Source organism: Hyla sarda, chromosome 7, assembly GCF_029499605.1.
Source record: "Hyla sarda isolate aHylSar1 chromosome 7, aHylSar1.hap1, whole genome shotgun sequence".
NCBI lineage: Eukaryota > Metazoa > Chordata > Amphibia > Anura > Hylidae > Hyla > Hyla sarda.
The window spans coordinates 193,295,408-193,315,762 of record NC_079195.1 but is presented as its reverse complement, the minus strand read 5'-3'; the positions used below and the strand labels follow the sequence as shown (position 1 = coordinate 193,315,762).

The window sequence follows — 20,355 nt, the reverse complement described above, 5'->3', positions numbered from 1 at the left end:
TCGGCCCGCTAAGAACAACACCGTTCCCAAAAACAGGGACAAAATCATCTCTGGATTTAAAGATGCCCACTGTGAGTGTGGCAAGTGCTCTATTTATTCCCTATGGACAGCTGAACGTTTCCGAGCGCTGAACTTTGTTGAAACGATAGCAGTGAAGTGGTGGCCATGAATGCCCATTCATTCCATGACCCCGTTTTCAGGATTGGTGGGGGTCCCAGAGAACAGACCCTCACCTATCAGCTTGTTATTCCCTATCCCAGTACTCCACCCCTAGAGATCTTATCCCCTATCCAAAGGATAGGGGATAAAATGTCTGATCGCTGGAGTCCCGCCGTTGGGAACCCCCGCGATCTTTCTAGCAGCACTCCTGTCATCTGGTGCAAGGAACGAGCTTCGCTTCATGCCTGATGACTGGCGATGCAGGGGCTGGAGGATCGCGATGTCACCGCCCCGCCCCCGGTGACATAATGCCCCACACCCTTAATGCAAGTCTATGGGAGGGGGCGTGGCGCCAGATGACAGGGTGTGCAGCAAGAGAGATCGCGGGGGTTCACAGCGGCAGGACCCCGGCGGTCAGACATCTTATCCCAGTAAATTTTAACAGATTCCCCTGACTTATAGTGGCTCCCTTAGTCAAGGTTCCAATGTTTTTATTGGAAAAAATTGTTCTGCCGATTGCATAATTCTTCTCAAAAACACTTGAATCCTGACAGAAAAGAACAGAACACAATGCTGCTGTGAACAAAGACATACAAGTACTGTTTGTTCTTTTGTTGTTATGTTAGTTATGTTGTTTCGTTGTGGTGTCCTTTGTCTTCATGGGAAGAATAGTGCTGCATGCAATGAGTTTCTTCCTTTTAGATCTGATGAAATATGTGACGTGTAAGGCTCCAACATAGAATCTGAGATATCCTTAGAAGTCTGGTCATTCTTCAAACCAGAAACAGAACACATGATAGAATACGAAGCATTAATGATAGGCAACATTTCCTTTTAAACATTAATTTGTTAAATATCATAACTTGAACTTTTCTCTGCTGTTTACCTGTAACTGTAGGAATAGAGCCCGGAGCTGGACAAGCCAGGTCGGTTCTTGGTTCTGTTCTGGCTCAGGTCGTTCTAGAATCTGAGGATCTGAGTATTTCAAGCGATCTGCCAGCTAAAATCATAAAACACACTAAAGTGAGAATACGCTACATAATAGAGCTTCCAGTGCCTAAAGCAAGTAATATATCTGGGGTCTATACCTAGAATCACACACTGCCTACTTTCTGGCCAGTAGTCTATGAATTTTAGCATAGACTACTTGCCAAAATCTGCATGAAATCCCCTAACTATCCACATCCCCATGCAAATGAATAGGGTTTCTGCGACCACAAGTACATCCAATGAAAGTTTATGCAGCAACAACAATCTGCCAATAGCTTGCGGTGATAAAGCCCAAAAAAAAAACATCACTGGAAATAAGTGGCATGTCATGTGTTTCTGATGGAAATTTCAAGGACTAGCCTCAATGAATAACAATTGGGGTGGATTTGTGTATGAATCCGCAGCACACCGACGCACATGCAAAATACACACCAGCATTCTGTCCACTTTGTTAACATAACAGTAAGTCTTTTAGTATAAATCAGTTAATGGCTTAAAGGAGATATATCATGCAGCAAGGCTTATCCCCTACCCCCGCAAAAAAAAGGCGACCGATGCGTCCGCTCCATGTATCTCTATCCAGGGAAAGTGGTCAGACCCCCTGCAATCTAAGACTTATCCCCTAACCTTTGGATAGGGGATGCGTTTTGCCGCATGATACTTCTCATTTAAAGGGGTACTCTGGTGGAAAACTTTTTTTTTTTTTTAAATCAACTGGTGCCAGAAAGTTAAACAGATTTGTAAATTACTTCTTTTAAAAAACCTTAATCCTTCCAGTACTTATTAGCTGCTGTATACTGCAGAGGAAATTCTTTTCTTTTGGGATTTCTTTTCTGTCACGACCATAGTGCTCTCTGCTGACACCTCTGTCCATTCTAGGAACTGTCCAGAGCAGCATATGTTTCCTATGGGGATTTGCTCCTACTCTGGACAGTTCCTAAAATGGACAGAGGTGTCAGCAGAGAGCACTGTGGTCGTGAAACAAAATAAATCCCAAAAGAAAAGAATTTCCTCTCTAGTATACTGCCACTAATAAGTACTGGAAGGATTAAGATTTTTTTAATGGAAGTAATTTACAAATTTCTGGCATCAGTTGATAAAAAAAAAAAGTTTTCCACCAGAGTACCCCTTTACCCCTTTAAAGATGTACTGTAGGAATTTTCTTTTGCTTGTATAGTGCAGCATAGACTAGCATTAAAGAATAATGTAGATGTTCTACTGTATTCCTTGTGCTTACTTATTTTGGGTTATAAAACAGACATGGGTTAGGCTCCACTTTGATTTGCAATTCCTTCACTGAAGAGATTCTGTAATACAGCTTACATTTTCTATGCAACCTTTGGCTGAGGGTGTGGTGTTTGATTATTGCAGCTGTTCATCTAATCAGACTGCTAGTTCTGTAGTTTAGCTGGGTGAACTCATTATATTCATAAGTGGGTTGAGGTCAGTTCACAGTGGGCAGTTTTAATGCGTTTTGTTATTCAAAGTGCATTTTTAAGCAAAATAATGTCATGGGGTGAAAGTTGCACAGTAAAATATTACCATTTTTGCCACTTTGTTGCCACTATATATTCTGATCCCACAGAGATGGGAGGAATGGGGGCGGTATCTGAGAGCTAGTAGGAGGGGATGTAGTAGGGGATGATATCATCGTGTAATGACATGATCAGGTTATAGTAAAAAAAAAAACATATAGATGGATGCAGCTGCACTGGAATAAAACAAATGGCACTGTATGACTAGTGATGGTGAGTGTGCATGCGATGGGCAAAAAAAAAAAGTACTTTAACATAATACAGGGGTGTTCTCAGCAATGTTAAGAATAGTAATATGTCTTTCTTGCCTCTGGGGGGAAAGCAGGACTTTTAGGGTACGTTCCCACACAGCGTATTTTGCTGCGTATTTGCTGCGTATTTGGTGCTGCGTATTTTCCTACCCATTGACTTCAACAGAGAAAATAAAATACGCAGCAGCAAATACGCAGCAAATACGCCGTGTGGGAATGTACCCTTAAAGGCATTCTCCTATCTAGACTATTGAAAAAGGTAATAAAAGAGAAACTAACTAAGAAACTAAAAAAAAGAAAACACAACCCCTTGTAAAAACATACACTATACTCAGTTGACCTTCCTATGTAAAGACAGATATTCTACCATGCTATTTGCTAGATGTGCAGCCTAGACACATATATAGGTACACGTGTACAGAAAAGTCACTTATAAGTCAGGATTACGATCAGTCATGGACAGACCCCTTAAATAATTACAACTTACATTTTTTAGGCTAAAATACTGCTCATTCAAGTCTCATTCAGGTCATAAATAAGTTAAGAGAATAACGACACATTTGGAACTGTTCTCCTTTGATGTGTCACATTTGTAAATTTTAATGTCCTTCTTACATTCCAATCACCGCTCTCTCTTTTAGAAGGGAGCTAGGTCACTGCAAAAACATCCAGTTGTATGTATAGGCTGACAACCGAGTACTCGAACCGATGGTCATCCATCATGCTGAGATTATCTCCTAGAATTTGTAATATGCCTTGCTTGAACTTCACTAAAAAGTGTTTTTTTTTTCCAGTATGAATTGAGTTAACATAGTAAGCTCACTGGCAGGTCGATCACGTATAAGTAGGCATGATTACCGCTGTGACACTTAGACTAGTTATTCGGAGGTGCCTGCCCCAATGACTAGTTAAAAGGGTACTCCGGTGTTCCAGCTTTCTGAACATTTTGTTCAAAATGCTCAAAGCTGGAGGCTGTGATTGTGATGTCACGCCCACGACCCCTCGTGACATCACACCACGCCACCTCCATTCATGTCTATGGAAGGGGGCGTGTCAGCAGACACGCCCCCTCCCATAGACATGAATGGAGGGAGCGTGGCGTGGGGATAAGACGTCTAGCAGAGGAGTACCCCTTTAAGGGGCATTAGTATACATCACGGAACAGTTTCCAAGATAATTGAGGGGGCGTGGCTAGGGGATAAGACGTCTAGCAGAGGAGTACCCCTTTAAGTGGCATTAGTATACAGCACAGAACAGTTTCCAAGATAGTTTTCTGCACATTGCTGGATCGGGTTGAGCTCTCTGGGACACAGTTGAGCAGAGTATTATAAGAGGTGCTATGTATACTTGTTAATAAAGTTTTCGCTAGCCACATGTTCCCTTTAAAGGGGTCATAAGGGGTTAAAAATTTTACCCCCAACACCCCCCAACCACACACTTTTTTTGATTCCTGACACTTCTCTTTGGCGCTCACAGATGCTGATCTCCACTTACTGGTTCTCGCTTGACACATAAAAAACGGCTAAAAGGGCCCCTTAACCAGTCATTAGTTGAAGTGGATCACTGCTGCTGCCAATGATTGGCTAAGTAGGTATAAGGTAATGCTTCATTTTTTGTGTTTTTTTATGGATGACATCTACACTGTCTGACATATTTTTTTTATTCCCCCCGATGTGTGTGACTCAAGAAATGCACAACATGGCAACTCTACAAGTCCATATATAGATTTAGGGACAAACCTTATATTCAGCACTGGGGTATGAGTGTGAATGGACGAAGGCTCCACTCCGTTACCATTAGCAACCACAAACGAGAAAATCACACTCGACAAGGATATGTACTTTTTCTCAATGCTTTTAGTTTTCAATTATCGCAATACAAATAGGGAGAATTCTCCACTTTTCAGATTTCATATAAGTACAAAAATTGGTTAACCCCTAGTGCTCACTTATTACGTTTGACAGTCCTTGTGCAGCCTCCGGTATAACTTCACCCTTCCACGGGCATTACGGAGCTGACCTTCCTTCCTCTCACGAAGGGGTAGACAGGTGAATGATTGCCGGATTCTCCCTATTTGTATTGCGATAAATGAAAACTAAAAGCATTGAGAAAAAGTACATATCCTTGTCAAGTGAGATTTTCTTGTTTGTGGTGGCAACGCTACAAAACCAGGGTCAGTCTATCAGGGAGTAGTGTTCCCATGCTAACCATGCCTTTTTTAATGAAAAATGGTGGCTTTCTCTGTGTAAAATAGCATTTTCTTTACAACGAGGCGTGGACAGGGCTCCACTCGGCCACCGCCCTGCTCCTTTTGATTGACACACAGGGCTTGCCCACCAAAAGCGGTCTATAGGTGTTCTGCTAATGCATGCGCCCCAGTGGCGACACTAACCCCTGCTAGACTGTGTGGATGGTTTAATAGGGTTCAGTTAAGAGACAGATGGCAATATCTGTAACCCAGATAAGTAAATGGATATTAAAGAGGAAAAAAAAAGAAAAGAAAAGAAAAGCTGCACAGTTTGAATTGCCCCAAAGTCAAGAAACTGTCATGTGCTTTCTATAAACTCTGAACTCCATGTATACCGTGATAAGCAATGTCTACTGCAATAGCCTCCAATCTGTGTCTCTCTTGCTGTCAGGTCCATGGGCTGGTTGGACACCTGTGTATTAAAGGTCATAAGTTCTTTACTAACCATTAAATGGGTCGTCCAGGATTAGAAAAACATGACTAGAGTGCTTTCTTCTAAAAATAGCACCACACCTGTCGATAGGTTATGTGCTGCATTGCAATTGAAAGAAGCCCTATGTTTTGTTTTTGCCCATATCATGCACACTTACCATCACTAGTTGTCCAGCACCGGTTGGTTTATCTATGAATTTCATTACTCTAGTTTAGTCATGTGATCACCCAGGGCTGTCCTTAATTTTGACTGGACCCTGGGCAATCGGGACTGACGCGTAACATCACTGAAGTCTTCCCGCGTGAGTCTGCGGAAGAATGACACTTGCCCGACGTCCCCCCACCAGTTCCGGCCGTAGGCTCATTGTTTTAACTCCTTAAGGACCACAGGTTTTTCCGTTTTTTGCACTTTCATTTTTTCCTCATCACCTTCTTAAAATCATAATGCTTTCAATTTTGCGCCTACATATGCATATGAGGGCTTATATGTACTTTTGTACAATTGTACTTTGTAATGACATCAATCATTTCACCACAAAATTTACAGCGAACCCAGAAAAAAAATATTTGTGGGGCAAAATTGAAAAAAATACGCCATTTTGTAAATTTTGGGGCTTCTGATTCTACGCAGTGTACTTTCCGGTAAAAATGACACCATATATTTATTCTGTAGGTCCATACGGTTACAATGATATCCAATTGATATAGGTTTTCTTTATTTTACTACTTTAAAAAAATTATAACTACATGCACCAAAATTAGTATGTTTAAAATTGTCCACTTCTGACCCCTATAACTTTTTTATTTTCCGTTATACGGGGTGTTATAAGGGTTCATTTTTTGCACGGTGATCTGAAGATTTTATTGGTAATATGATTGTTTTGATCAGACTATTTGATCACTTTTTATCCATTTTTTAAGGGTATATAAAGTAACCAAAAATACGCAATTTTGGACTTTGGAATTTTTTTTACATTGACCGTGCGATTTAATTAACCTTATATTTTTATAGTTCGGACATTTACCCAGGCGGCAATACCACATATGTTTATTTTTATTATGTTTATATATTTTTTATATGGAATTTGGGAAAAGGGGGGTGATTTAAACTTTTAATAAGGAAGGGGTTAATGTGTGTGTTTTTAAACTTTTTTTTTACACATGATTTTCAGAGTGATTTTCAGAAAAGATGAGTGATTTTGTATGAAATGTAGGGAAAACGCCTCCTTTCCGAAAACCCCACCCATTTTGTGGGTTTTCTTTTTTTCACTCTGAGTGTTTCTGATTCTGTCTATTTTTTCTGTCACACATTCAGAATTTAGACAGAATTTAGGCGCACAGCCCGACAAAAAGAGTCGGAATGCTGTTAGTAAATGAGGGCCATTGTGTTTCTTGCTGTGTGCTTCAGTTTATACTATGATTTTTCCAAAATGTGCTATTTTACTGCAATTTAATGCAAATCACGGTAGAAACCGCAACTGAAACAGCCAAAATGCAGTAAAAACATGTAGAAATGCATTATGAATGTAATGTGCAAACACAGCCTACAGATTTCAAATCTTTATAAAGCATCTCAATTGTTATTATAGGTCAAATCCCTTTCATCTCATGGCAATATATCTCTGAATAACTCCCTTTGAATAAGAAAACAAACACATCATAACTGCTGCAGATTTCAATGTAAACTAAATGACTGAGCACCGCTTCTTCAGATACAAATCCTGCACATCATATCTGCACAGGATCCTGTATGTGTGAACGCACCCTAAAGGGGTACCGGCCCTTAAAAATCTTATCCCCTATCCAAAGGATAGGGGATAAGATGTCTGATCGTGGGGGTCCCGCCGCTGGGGACCCCGCTATCTTGCATGCAGCACCCACCTCTGGGAGCTGCACGCAGCGCTGCAGCCTCGGAGTCTGCTGAGTTACGACTACGGGGCCGGAGTATCGTGACATCATGACTCCGCCCCCATGTGACATCACGACCCGCCCCCGCAATGCAAGCCTATTGAAGGGAGCGTGACAGCTGTCACGCCCCCTCCCATAGACTTGCATTCTGGGGGCAGGGCGTGACACCGCTTTAACTTCATTGAAGTGAATGAGGCCTGCAATACCACACAAAACCTACAGACAGGTGTGGCGCTGTTTTTGGATTTTGCTAATCCTGTAAAACCCTTTAATATGTCAGTACTCAGTAGCCAAATTATTCATACATTCCCAGGAGGAATAACAGAGGAATGTTACAATGTAGAGGTCTAAGAGAATATGCTCCAGAACTGACATTTAATAGGGAATGAAAGTATGTACTTAACAGACATGTCAAAAGAGCTGACAGATTCTCTTTAAAAGAGCTTTTATTGTGTAACGCTCTATGTAAAACCAACCAAAAGAAATGCAGACCCAATTTTGCCTTACAATGTTGCTGCGGCTCTTTTTACAACTTCACTGTAACGTGACCAACAATGAAAGTGGATGAGATTTCATTGTAATTTGCATCTGAAAAGGTGTACACTTCTGCTCTGAAACAATGCTAGAGTTTACCATCCCCAGTAAATGTGATAATAAATGCAACACGCACGCTTTAAAGGCATGAAGAGAAATACACCCTGGAGACCCGAAGCTATCATTTACCATTTTTAAGCAAAAATGCTGGTTCTTTTGCTTGAAGCATTAAACACATTTCACTGCAGGCCATTTGAGCTGAGAAGTCATTAATGATTAATGTTTATTCCCAGAAGTTTTATGTCAACAGGGAAATGGCAGGATTTCTGCTAAAATGTGCATATTGCTTCTCTCTGAAATAATGTTTAGCTTTAAATGCATTGGACTTTATTATATATGGGGAGGAAAACAGATGGGACGTTTTGTACAGTTAACTCGCATTGACAGCAGTGGAAATAAAGAGGGAAAACTGCCGTATCAGCTGTTCTGCTTCTATGGAATAAGGGCTATAATCCACTGAGCCATACTGCCGTGCCTGGATATCTAAGGGACGTGTGTGAAGGCTTAAGTCACCTTGATTAACTCTGATATCAACACCGGAGATCCAGAGCTGGAGTGGAGGATGGCGGAGGCGATGCACTCACAATAATGCAGGGCAACAGATGTCAAACCATAATCCATTAGCCGAGTGGCGTACACAAACTTGTAGATCTGAAATATAAAAAATAAACATTAACAACAAATGTAATGATAGCTATAGTAATATAGTCATTTCTCCAAACAACCCTTGATGATCAGGTTCTCTATAGAGTAAGGTGAAACAAAGTTTACCCATCAAATTAACTGATCTTGAATATAAAAAGTATAAACATAAGAATAAGGGGCGGTAAACTCTCCCAAAACCCTCCTCTGCACTTATGATTGAGGTTTCCAGGAAACATCAATCAAAAGTGCAGAGGAGGGGTTTGGGAGAGTTTACCGCCCCTTATTCTTTTGTTTATACTTTTTATACTCAAGATGAGTTCATTTGAAGGGTAAACTCTGTTTCACCTTAGAGTATGTTGGATGATGCGGGAGATGTCAATCAAGAACAGCGAGAAGTGGTTTGGGAGGGGTTGCAGCTACTAACTCAGGACACTGAAACTTAAAGGGGTACTGCTCCGATCCAAAGGATAGGAGATAAGATGTCTAATCAAGGGGGTCCCACCACAGGGGCCCCCATGATCTCCCTGCCAGAGCATCAGAGGCTTGTGATGTCATGGCCACGCCCCCTCAATGCAAGTCTTTCCCATAGTCCCATAGACTTTCATTGAGGGGCATGGCCGTGACGTAACAAGTGGGAGTGGCCATGATGTCACGAGCCTCCAGCCCGCATTGCCAGTCATCCAGCACGGAGTGAAGTTCGCTCAGTGCGCCGGATGTCTGGAGTGCCGAAGCTGAGATCGAGGTTGTCCCCAGCAGTGGGACTGCCGACATCAGACATCTTGTCCCCTATCCTTTGGATAGGGGATATGATGTCTAGGGGTGGAGTGCAACTTTAAAGTGGACCTGCCCCCTCCTGGGAATCTCATGAAATTATAGGAGACTAAAATCTAAAACCTCTTAAAAAGTTAAAACATTTTGTTTCTAATTCGGTAATAAAGTTATGGGGGAGATTTATCAAAACCTGTCCAGAGGGAACGTTGCTGAGACTGGAATCAACTTGGGTTGGGCTCTCCACGAGTGAAGTCTCACTATTTTATTGTTAATTTGAGACTGGAAGAGTTCAAAGTGAGGGAGGAGACTGTGGGGGAGATTTATCCAAACCTGTATAGAGAAAGAGTGGTGCAGTTGCACATAACAACCTTTTTAACTGGACTTTTTAAAAATGGAAGAAGTTATCTGATTGGTTGCTATGGGCAACTGAATGACGCTTCCTCCACACTGGTTTTGATAAATCTCCCCCATGTGATTGTGCAGCATTTCATACTCAATCTTAGAATATTAGCAGCAAATAAGATGGATTCTTGTTAAAGATGAGTGAATCTCCCAAAATTTGTTTAAAGGGTACCCGCCAGGGTACCCGGCGCTCCAGCGTTCTGAACATTTTGTGTTGGAGCCGGAGGCGGTGATCATGATGTCATGCCCACGCCCCCTCGTGATGTCACACTACGCCCCCTCCATTTATGTCTATGGGAGGGGGGGTGTTGGCTGACACGCCCCCTCCCATAGACATAAATGGAGGGGGTGTTGCGTGACATCACAACCACTGCCGCTGGAACCCAGCATTTGTTTAGAACGCCAGGTGCTGCGGGGGCCCCAGCAGCGGGACCTCATGATCAAACAAGATGTCTAGTATCAAAGTATCGCTTTAAGGAGAAGTTTGACATTGGATTTGATTCAGATTCAATAGCCAATTCAGATTTGTATGGGAGAAAGCATTGTCAAAAAAATGGTGTCCCTGCTACTGTTCACTGAGTGGTGAAGCATATATTGTATGCCTCGTCACTCAGATAACATTCACTGGGCCAGGTGTAGAAAACCTAATGAGCATAATTAATGTAAGTGGCGATGTATACAGCATCGCAGTTTACCTCCTGGTCGCCCAACACGTTTCTAGGCCAGTAGCTTTGCACCCAACCCCACAAATGTTGTTGAGAGTTGAGGCATACACTGCTTACATTTAGGAATCCCAACACATTTGAGATGTGGCCGGGTGCCGAGTTCCCAGCCCACGGAATGTGTTGGATTACCTGGAGAGAATCAGCAATGCTGTATGTATCACCGCTAACACTTGGTAAATTCACTGGGCGCTGTGCACCTGACCAAGTGAATGTTAACTGAGCGGAGAAGCATACAGTGTATACGGTGTAGAAGCAGGGACTCCTATCTTTGATTGGAGTCCCTGCTCCTATACATGATTTGCCTGAAACGAATTCCATAAAATTCAAACAAATCTAAATTTTTTTTGAATTTCAGAGAGAAATCAGTTTGCGCCAAACCTATTCTCTCATCAATAATTCAAGCAATTGTATTCTCCTCCTTATCTGGTCTTTATAATACAAAAGGAGTATTTGTTAAATGACTGTAACTTTTGTTACAATATTTAAATTTTGGTTCTTCATGCCTATACTGTATGAAAAATTATAAATTGGCCCCAATGGTACCAAAAGGTCAACCCAAAGTAAGAAACATTAATATTAAAGAAAGACAAGCAGATAATTAATACGAGTTCCTTTAGGGTACTATACTGTACAGTAACTCTCATCTGGTACCCAAAGGAGCAACTTAACCTAGCAGAGATGAAAAGCACTATATATAGTACGGGCTGCACAAATAGTATAGGAAAAGAGCAGTAATGTATATGTAGTACAGGTAGAGAGCAGAGCAGTAAAATACATGTAGTATAGAGAGCAGAACAGTAAATGCATCACAGGAAGAGAGCAATATAGTGCATGAAGGACTGGTAGATAACAGTATAACGTAGAGCAGGCAGAGAGCAATCCAGTACATTTAGTAAAAGTAGATAGCAGTATAATACATATAGTAAAGGTACACACCAGTACATTTGATAAAGTACAGGTAGACATCAGTACAATACATATAGTTCAAGTAAAGAACAATACAGTACATGTAGTACAGGTACACATTAGTATAGTACACCAAACCAAAAAGTCCAAGGTAACCGCACCAAACAGAGACTCCAAGTTAAAGTTTTTTTTAAATCAACTAGTGCCAAAAAGTTATCCAGATTTGTAAATTACTTCTATTAAAAAATCTTAATCCTTCCAGTACTTATCAGCTGCTGAATACTACAGAGAAAATTCTTTTCTTTTTGGATTTCTTTTCTATCTGACCACAATGCTCTCTGCTGACACCTCTGTCCATTTTAGGAACTGTCCAGAGCAGCATATGTTTGCTATGGGGATTTTCTCCTACTCTGCACAGTTCATGACACGGACAGAGGTGTCAGCAGAGAGCACTGTGGACAGACATAAAAGAATTCCAATAAAGAAAATAATTTCCTCTCTAGTATACAGCTGCTAATAAGTACTGGAAGGATTAAGATTTTTTAATAGAAGTAATTTACAAATCTGTTTACCTTTCTGACACCAGTTGATTTAAAAAAAAGTTTTCCACTGGAGTACCCCTTTAACTCAAAAGCTTATTTATTTTTTATTGGTTCCCCAGCATGCAACATTTCAGCTTTATATTAGCCTTTGTCAACCATACTTGGAGTTGACTTGGAGTCTCAGTTTGGTGCTGTGATCTTGGACTTTTTGCTTTGGTGTTTGATTATCTGGATTGGTCTTTGGGAAAGTCACCATCAAGTTTGCTCAATATTGTAAATACTATGAATAGTACTATGAAGGATATCCTTATGCTTATCCCATGCATGTTTAAACCCCTTCACTGTATTTGCGGCTACCACTTCTGCAGGAAGGCTATTCCATGCATTCACTACTCTCTCAGTAAAGTAAAACTTCCTGATGTTACTGCAGAAACTTATGGCGTTCTAATTTAAAACTCTGTAGTTTTAAATATACTGTACATCTATTATACTGTGTTGATTCCCTTTATGTATTTTAAAGTCTCTATCACATCCCCTCTGTCTCTTCTTTCCCCCAAGCTATACATGTTAAGGTAATTTCCTGGTAAGTTTTATCCTGCTGTCCATGTACTAGTTTAGTATCTTCTCTGAACTCTCTCCAATGTATCTATATTCTTCTGGAGATACGGCCTCCAGTACTGCACACAATACTCCAAGTGAGGCCTCACCAGTGATCTGTACAACAGCATGAGCACCTCTCCCTATACACCCAAGCATCCTGCTAGCATTTCCTGCTGCTCTATTACATTGTTCTTAAAATGTTATGTTCTTTGACATAATGACCCCTAAATTTCTTTCCTGAGATACTAAGATTAGGAATGTATCACATATTCTATATTCTGCCCTTGGGATTTGACACCCAAGGTGCATTATCTTGCATTTATCCACATTAAATGTCAGTGTCCAGAGTTCTGACCATTCCTCCAGTTTACCTAAATCCTTTTCTATTTGGCGTTTCCCTCCAGGAACATCAACCCTGTTACAAATCTTTGTGTCATCAGCAAAAATATCGATTGGCGGTGCCCGGCACTAACCCTGGGTCCTGGCTGTTGATAGCAGTCCGGAACCACGGGATATGAAGCGTGTTCAACTTGTGAGCACGCTTCAAACCCTGATAACGGGACCATGTCGTACAAGCACGCCCTTGGTCTTTAAGTATGGAGATGCAAGGGCGTACCTTTACGCCCTTGGTCCCAACAAATTAATAACAAAATGGGTCCCGTACAGATCCCTGAGGTATCCCACTGGTAAAAAGACCTTGCTACAACCCTCTGTTGTCTGTCCCACAGCCACTGCCAAATTCATTCAACAATATGGGATCCAAGCTAAAGACTGCAGTTTATTGATAAGGCTAGGTTCACATGGCCTCCCGTCCTGATATTCTCCCGTTATTGCTGCTAAATGGACCATTCTAACACACTGATGCTACAGGATGATGTTTGTCTGTTATCTTAACTGACTATTTATGTGGCATTCTGTTGCATCCCTTTGCATCCATTTATATCCTTTATTATTCGTTTGTGTCAGTTTTTATTTATTTATTTATTTTTTTGTTGCTCACACCTCTTCTGAGCATGCTCAGAAGTCATAACTGTTCATAGACGGATTGGAAAAACTGATGCAAACGGATGACATTAAAGGCTTATCCATTTTCCATAGACTTCAATGTTAAATTTATGATAATATCCTTTTCTCTTCCTGTTTCTTTGATGGGGGAAAAAAACTGCACGCACCATCTTTTTTCCTGACAAAATGGCAAAGGATTGTACAACAATCCCACTGACATCAATGGGATCCATTTACAACTGTTTGCAAACCGTTTGCAAACAGATTTAATAACGGGCATGCCATAACGGGGACAGGCGGCAATGTGGATGAGCCCTAAGTCTTCTATGTGGGACAGTGTCAAAAGCCTTACTTTTAGTGATAACTAAGGCCAGGTTCACACAGCCGTTGTCTCCCATCCCCGCTATTCTCCCATCATTGCTGCTAGACGGAGCAGACTAACAAATGGATGCAAACTGATGCAAAAGGATGCCATTAAGTGGCATCCTGCTGCATCAGTTTTTAATCCATTTTTATTATAGTCTGGCTACTTCCTCATTCCTAACATCTCTTCTGAGCATGCTCAGAAGTAATAACGGATCAAAAACGGATTGGATAAAACGGATGCAAACAGAGATATTGAAGGCTCATCTGTTTTCAATCCATTACCCAGAGACTTCAATGTAAAATTTATTATATCTGTTTCTATTCCGTTATTTTTGACAGGAGAAAAAATACTGCATGCAACAGTTTTTCGCCGTCAAAAAGCAAACTGAAAATGAAGCAAAGGTGTGCAAATGGGTGATAAAATATTAGGATTTTGGGATTCTTTTACAGCCGTTTGCAACCCATTTGAAAATTTATCAAACGGATTGATAACGGGATTTATTAACGGGGCGGACTTAATGTGAATGAGCTGTAGATGTATTTTACTTTCTTTGTGTAGTGGTTCCAGTTTTTAACTGTTTCATAAGCCTGTAGGGATTCATATACTAGTCATTCTATGTTAAAGATTTCTGTTCAACTTGAGTAACAATGACTAAAGACCTTACAAAAGACAAAAAGATCTGAACTAAATATCATCTGACTGAGCCTTAAAATAAAAATGTCTATCCACAGCTTCCAAAACAAAGATGTTACAGCTAGTTTGATAAACTGGAGTTTCTCCTGAGTTGCCCAGAGAAAGTGTAAGGTCAAATATAAAGGGTATATGAACCATCTTTATACCTTCGGTCTAAGGAAGAGGTGTGACACATGACATAAATACAGAAAAGAGCTTTTTAGGGTCCTGTACAGTACACTCAGTGTACAGTAACAAAAAGGAGTTACCCTCAAATTGTGCCTAAAAGAACAGCTGATCCTGGCACATTTTAACAGCAGTTCGGAACATGTACTACCGCCAGAGGGCAGTACAGTTCATCTAGTACATATTGAAAGAAATACAGTTTGTACAGTATATTCATGTTGAGGGCAGTACTGTAGTATAGGTAGATAGCAGTACGGTATATATACCTAAGGAAGAGGGCAATACAGTACATAGTACATAGAGATAGTACTGGTAGAGAGCAGTCCAGTACATGTAGTACAGTCACGGGGCAAAACATTACATGTATAAAATCCTACAAAAAAAACTCCGCCAAAGGGGTATATGCTACCCATGCAAATATATATCGAACAAAAAAATGGTAGACTTAACTGATGTCAAAATAACATAAACTTTATTGAACACAAAAAAAGCACAGAACAACACGGCAGAAAATACCCACAGGTAAATAGTGAAGTCAGCTGGGCGGAGAAAGGAAATTTTCCTCCCGGGATCCCAATGAAGGTAATGTATGGAGGTAAAGTGCAAAAAGCCAGAGCAAGGGTCAAAGCAGCTATATGAACAGTATATTGCAATATAATAATCCCGGCAATAAAAAAAAGTGCCACAGTGCATATAATAATATCTGTAAAGTAAATGTATTATAAGCCGAGATGCATTGCACACTCACTTGGCCACAAATTCATCTATCACCATAAAATATATGGACAGATAAAAAAAACTGTGCAGAGCCTGGCAGATTATGCCCCCCCCCCTCAAAGGGTAAATAACCAGTGTGATATATGTGGAACTTTTGCTTCCGGTGTTTTAATCATATTTTATGTGTTTTTTAATAATTCTTTATTTACCACTAGGCGCGGTTTATTGGAATAATTACTATCTATGGCATAAATATGAAGTGGTCCGGATTTTTTCTACAGAACCTGGCAATAATTTGCGGTCATCTTTTTTTACTGTATGGACATGTTGGCTCATTTGTGGTAGAGATTCCTTTTTGATTTTTCAATTTTTGGTACACTATTATCCCTACTTATTATTTTCAGTCATTGTTACGTGCACTTTATATATTATTTTTTTTTATATCTCTTTAATTTGTGGGATAGTCATTTATAGTATGGTATTTCGCACACTTTTGCTTATAGATTTGCAATATATATTTATTTGCATATGCATTTATTTTATTGCACTATTCATATGAATTGTCACTATCTTTTATTTATTTTATTTATTGTCTTCATGATTTTAATCATCATTATATACCCCTTCATATTTTTCATAGACACTATTATACATTCACTTTTTAGTTATCTTCATCATATTTCACATTTATTTTAAATTTTATATATATATATAAATATATATATATATATATGTACTTCACATTTATTTTTAATTATATTTATTCATATATGTATTTACTTATATTCATTCATTTATATGGCAATGGGAGAGTACCCCATTCTATTGCCTTAAATATGGATTATTATGCATATTATTTGTATGGATTTATGTCCCCATGAATTGGTGGTTACATTTCTTGATATTTGGTTGCCATGTCAACAGTTAGCATTGTGATAGCCATGTATGTTACCCTATGCGCTCCAGCCACACACGCTGGCCGTGAACGCATGGTCCCCTTACCTTCTGTTGCAGACGGTGCTGGGCCTCGCATTGTGGGACGCGCCCGCATGTGAGCCCCAGTCTTTCACTCTCTGGGTGTTTCTCCTGCCTCTGCCTCTCTGCTCCGGCGCGCGTGTCCCCGTACCTTAGGGCGTGCGCGCACCGGAGCTTTAAGATTTAAAGGGACAGTACGCTCATTAGTGTAATCCACCTGTGGCTTGTTTATAAATTCCTCCACCCTCCTCAGTTCTCTGCCGGATCTTTGTTGCCTTGTGCCCTAGAGAAAGCGTTCCATTGTATTGCCTTGCCGTGTACCAGATCTTCTGCTTTTGTGACTTGACCTTGCTCCTCTGCCGCCAGCCTACCGAACTCCTGCTACGTCCTGACTATGCTACTGTGCTGCCTACCCTTACTACGAGTTGCCTCATCCCTCCTGTGCCTTGCATCTACTCAACCACCTGTGTGGTCGAGCCGTGCCAGGGGTAGCCACCTGGGTGTTGCCTGCAGCTGCAAGCCCATCCCGCTTTGCGGCGGGCACTGGTGAAAACCAGCGGCACCTTAGACTCCGCTTCCTGGTGAGGTCCAAGTCATCTGCCACACAGGTCCAGCGGATCCACATACACCGGAGTTCCTGTCTTCAGAAACATGAGTGTTACAATGTATATGGGTTATATGTTAGCAGCGTTTCTTCATGACGGCCACGGGAGGATGAACCCGCCCGGCGCAAGCGCCAACAGCTCCATAGCAACGTGTCCTTGTTGGGGCCACATCATCACGTATTCCCGGAGCGCTACAGGACTTGCGTGGTGATGTGGCTCTGTGAAGCCGCGCCGGAAGACGGAAGTTGCTGCACGGGCGCACGAGGCATCCACAGGTGACGGCCGTGAGGAGGTGATACGGACCCCTATATATAAGGTACAGTTATCCTACTTCAACACCATGACCCTGTGATCAAGCAAAAGGCGCGTTAGGGAAATGTTCTGGGTGACCCACAGGTAATGTGTGGGGTGCTGGGGGGTTATTTACCCTTTGGGGGTGGGGGGGGGGGGCATAATCTGCCAGGCTCTGCACTGTTTTTTTCATCTGTCCATATATTTTATGGTGATAGATGAATTTCTGGCCAAGGTAGTGTGCAATGCATCTTGGCTTATAATACATGTACTTTACAGATATTATTATATGCACTGTGGCACTTTTTTATTGCAGGGATTATTATATTGCAATATACTGTACATATAGCTGCTTTGACCCTTGTGCTCTGACTTTTTTGCACTTTATTTCGATACATTACCTTCATCGGTGTCCCAGGAGGAACATTTCCTTTCTCCATCCAGCTGACTCCACCTTTTATTTACGTGTGGGTATTTCCTGCCATGTTGTTCTGTGCTTTTTTATGTGTTTTTATCTGTATTGTGCATTTTTGTGGCTTTAATAAAGATTATGTTATTTTTACATCAGTTTAGTGTACCATTTTTTTGTAGGATATATAATAAATTACATGTAGCATAGGTAGAGTGCAGTACAGTACCTACAGGGAGTACAGGTAGGGGGCAGTACAGTACATATAATACAGGGAGAAAACAGTAAAGTATATGTCAAACAGTAAGCTAGCAGTATGGTACATGTAATACAGGTAGAGAACAGTAAAGTATATATTGTACAGTAAGGTAGCAGTATGGTACATGCAGTACAGGTAGAGAGCAGTAGTGTTGCTCGCGAATATTCGCAATGCAAATTTTATTCGCGAATATCGCATATTCGCAAATTCGCGAATATAGCACTATATATTCATAATTACGAATATTGTTTTTTGTTTTTTTTCACAGTACACATCACAGTGATCATCCCTCTCTGCTTCCAGCTTGTGTGGTGTAAAGAAGGCTCTAATACTACTGTGTGAGACTGGCGTACGAATTTTCGCATATGCTCATGCTAATTTCCGCTTATGCTAATTTTCGCTTATACAAATTTTCGCATGTGCAAATTTTCGCTTATGTTAATTTTTGCATATACAAATTTTCGCATATGCGAAAATAGAACATGAATATTATGAATATGCAAATTTACCAAACAAATGATGAATATTCGTCCATATATTCGTGAAATATTGCGAATTCGAATATGGCCTATGCCGCTCAACACTACAGAGCAGCACAGCAGCGCATGTAGTACAGACAGAGTGTACAAATAGTGGGCAATAAAGTCCATATCTGTTCACCTTGTGTTTGGACTTTACTATCAAAAGATAAATCTGAAAAATGTTCTGATTTATTAGACATTTTATATTGGATTAAACAGAAATCTTTAAGATTGACTTGTAAGGCAATCTCTACAAACACGGGAGAAAGTTAAAGCAAAAAAACCTGGAACAACTACACAAAGCATGTAAAATATACCGTATTTTTCGCCCTATAGGATGCACCGGCGTATAAGACGCACCCAACTTATAGGTGCAAAATCAAAAAAAATTAAGATTTTGAACCCAATAGTGGTCTTCAACCTGCGGACCTCCAGATGTTGCAAAACTACAACTCCCAGCCGTTGGCTGTCCGGGCATGCTGGGAGTTGTAGTTTTGCAACATCTGGAGGTCCGCAAATTGAAGACCACTGCATAGGAGGTAATACTCACATGTCCCCGCCGCTCCGGACCAGTCACCGCTGCCCTGGATGTCGCTCCATCGCTGTCGCCGCGTCCCCGTTGCTCCAGAACGTCTCTGCTGCCGGCCGGGTATCCTCGCTCTCCGTCGCCGCCATCACGTCGTTACGCACAACGACGCACATACGTGACGATGTGATGACGAGGAAGGAGAGCGCCGGCCATACAGGGGGATCCCTGAACGGAGAAGACACCGAGGAGGCAGGTAAGGTCCCTCCCGGTGTCCTGTAAGCACTAACCCGGCTATTCAGTTGGGCTGTTCGGGACCGCCGCGGTGAAATTGCGGCGGTCCCGAACAGCCCGACTGAGCAGCCGGGTTAGTGTCACTTTCCCTTCAGACGCGGCGGTCAGCATTGATCGCTGCGTCTGAAGGGTTAATACAGGGCATCACCGTTGATGGCCGCAGGGACCACCGCAATAGGGGTGTATTCGCTGTATAAGACGCACCGACTTTTTCCCCCCAGTTTTGGGGAAGAAAAAGTGCGTCTTATACAGCGAAAAATACGGTACCTAAAATAAAAATAACTTTTCACCGCTGCCAAAATTAAGATGTTACAGCTAGTTTGATAAACGGGTGTCTCTTCTGAGCCAAGAGGAAGCATAAGGAGAAACATATGAGTATGTTAAACCACACTAAATAAATCTTTAACTCTTATATGTAAAGGGAACGTGCGACATATGGCTCAAATAGAGGAAAACCACTGTAGAAACATAGGAGCATTCAAGACTGACCTGAACTGTGACCTAAGAGTCACATATAGAGAAGACACATGATAGAACCAGGTCTTTGAGTGTTATAATGGTTATGGGTACCTGGAATGAGGGGATACAATGACAGATTTTTCCCAAACTTTGGCAATATTCCAGGATTTCAGTGCGCTGGATGTTCGCTGTGCTGGCAAACTTCTTAAACCTTTGGCTGAAAGAGAGCAACGAAAGATAGTTATCATATAGATTTACACAGGGGATGGTGGAGACTGCAGGCATTGAATGCGATACAAAGAATCTAAGCAGAAAATAAATAAGGACCCTCAAAAAAATACAAATACGACATAAAGGTCTT

At 41.2% G+C, this 20,355-nt stretch overlaps 1 protein-coding gene across 9 annotated transcripts in view; it reads right to left on the bottom strand.

The window, feature by feature from the left end:
- The window catches only part of SEC16B (SEC16 homolog B, endoplasmic reticulum export factor), a 293,732-nt gene that overhangs the window by 121,966 nt on the left and 151,411 nt on the right, over positions 1 to 20,355 (bottom strand). For all 9 annotated transcript variants that reach the window (XR_008846564.1, XR_008846565.1, XM_056531981.1 and 6 more), the window contains 3 exons: positions 20,106 to 20,211; positions 8,631 to 8,768; positions 1,046 to 1,159 (listed from right to left, as the gene is read on the bottom strand). Coding sequence is in view for 7 of the 9 variants with exons in the window: in XM_056531981.1 (XP_056387956.1) it covers positions 1,046 to 1,159; positions 8,631 to 8,768; positions 20,106 to 20,211 (358 nt within the window). In the remaining 2 variants the exon portion in view is untranslated. The remainder of the gene's footprint in view (positions 1 to 1,045; positions 1,160 to 8,630; positions 8,769 to 20,105; positions 20,212 to 20,355) is intronic.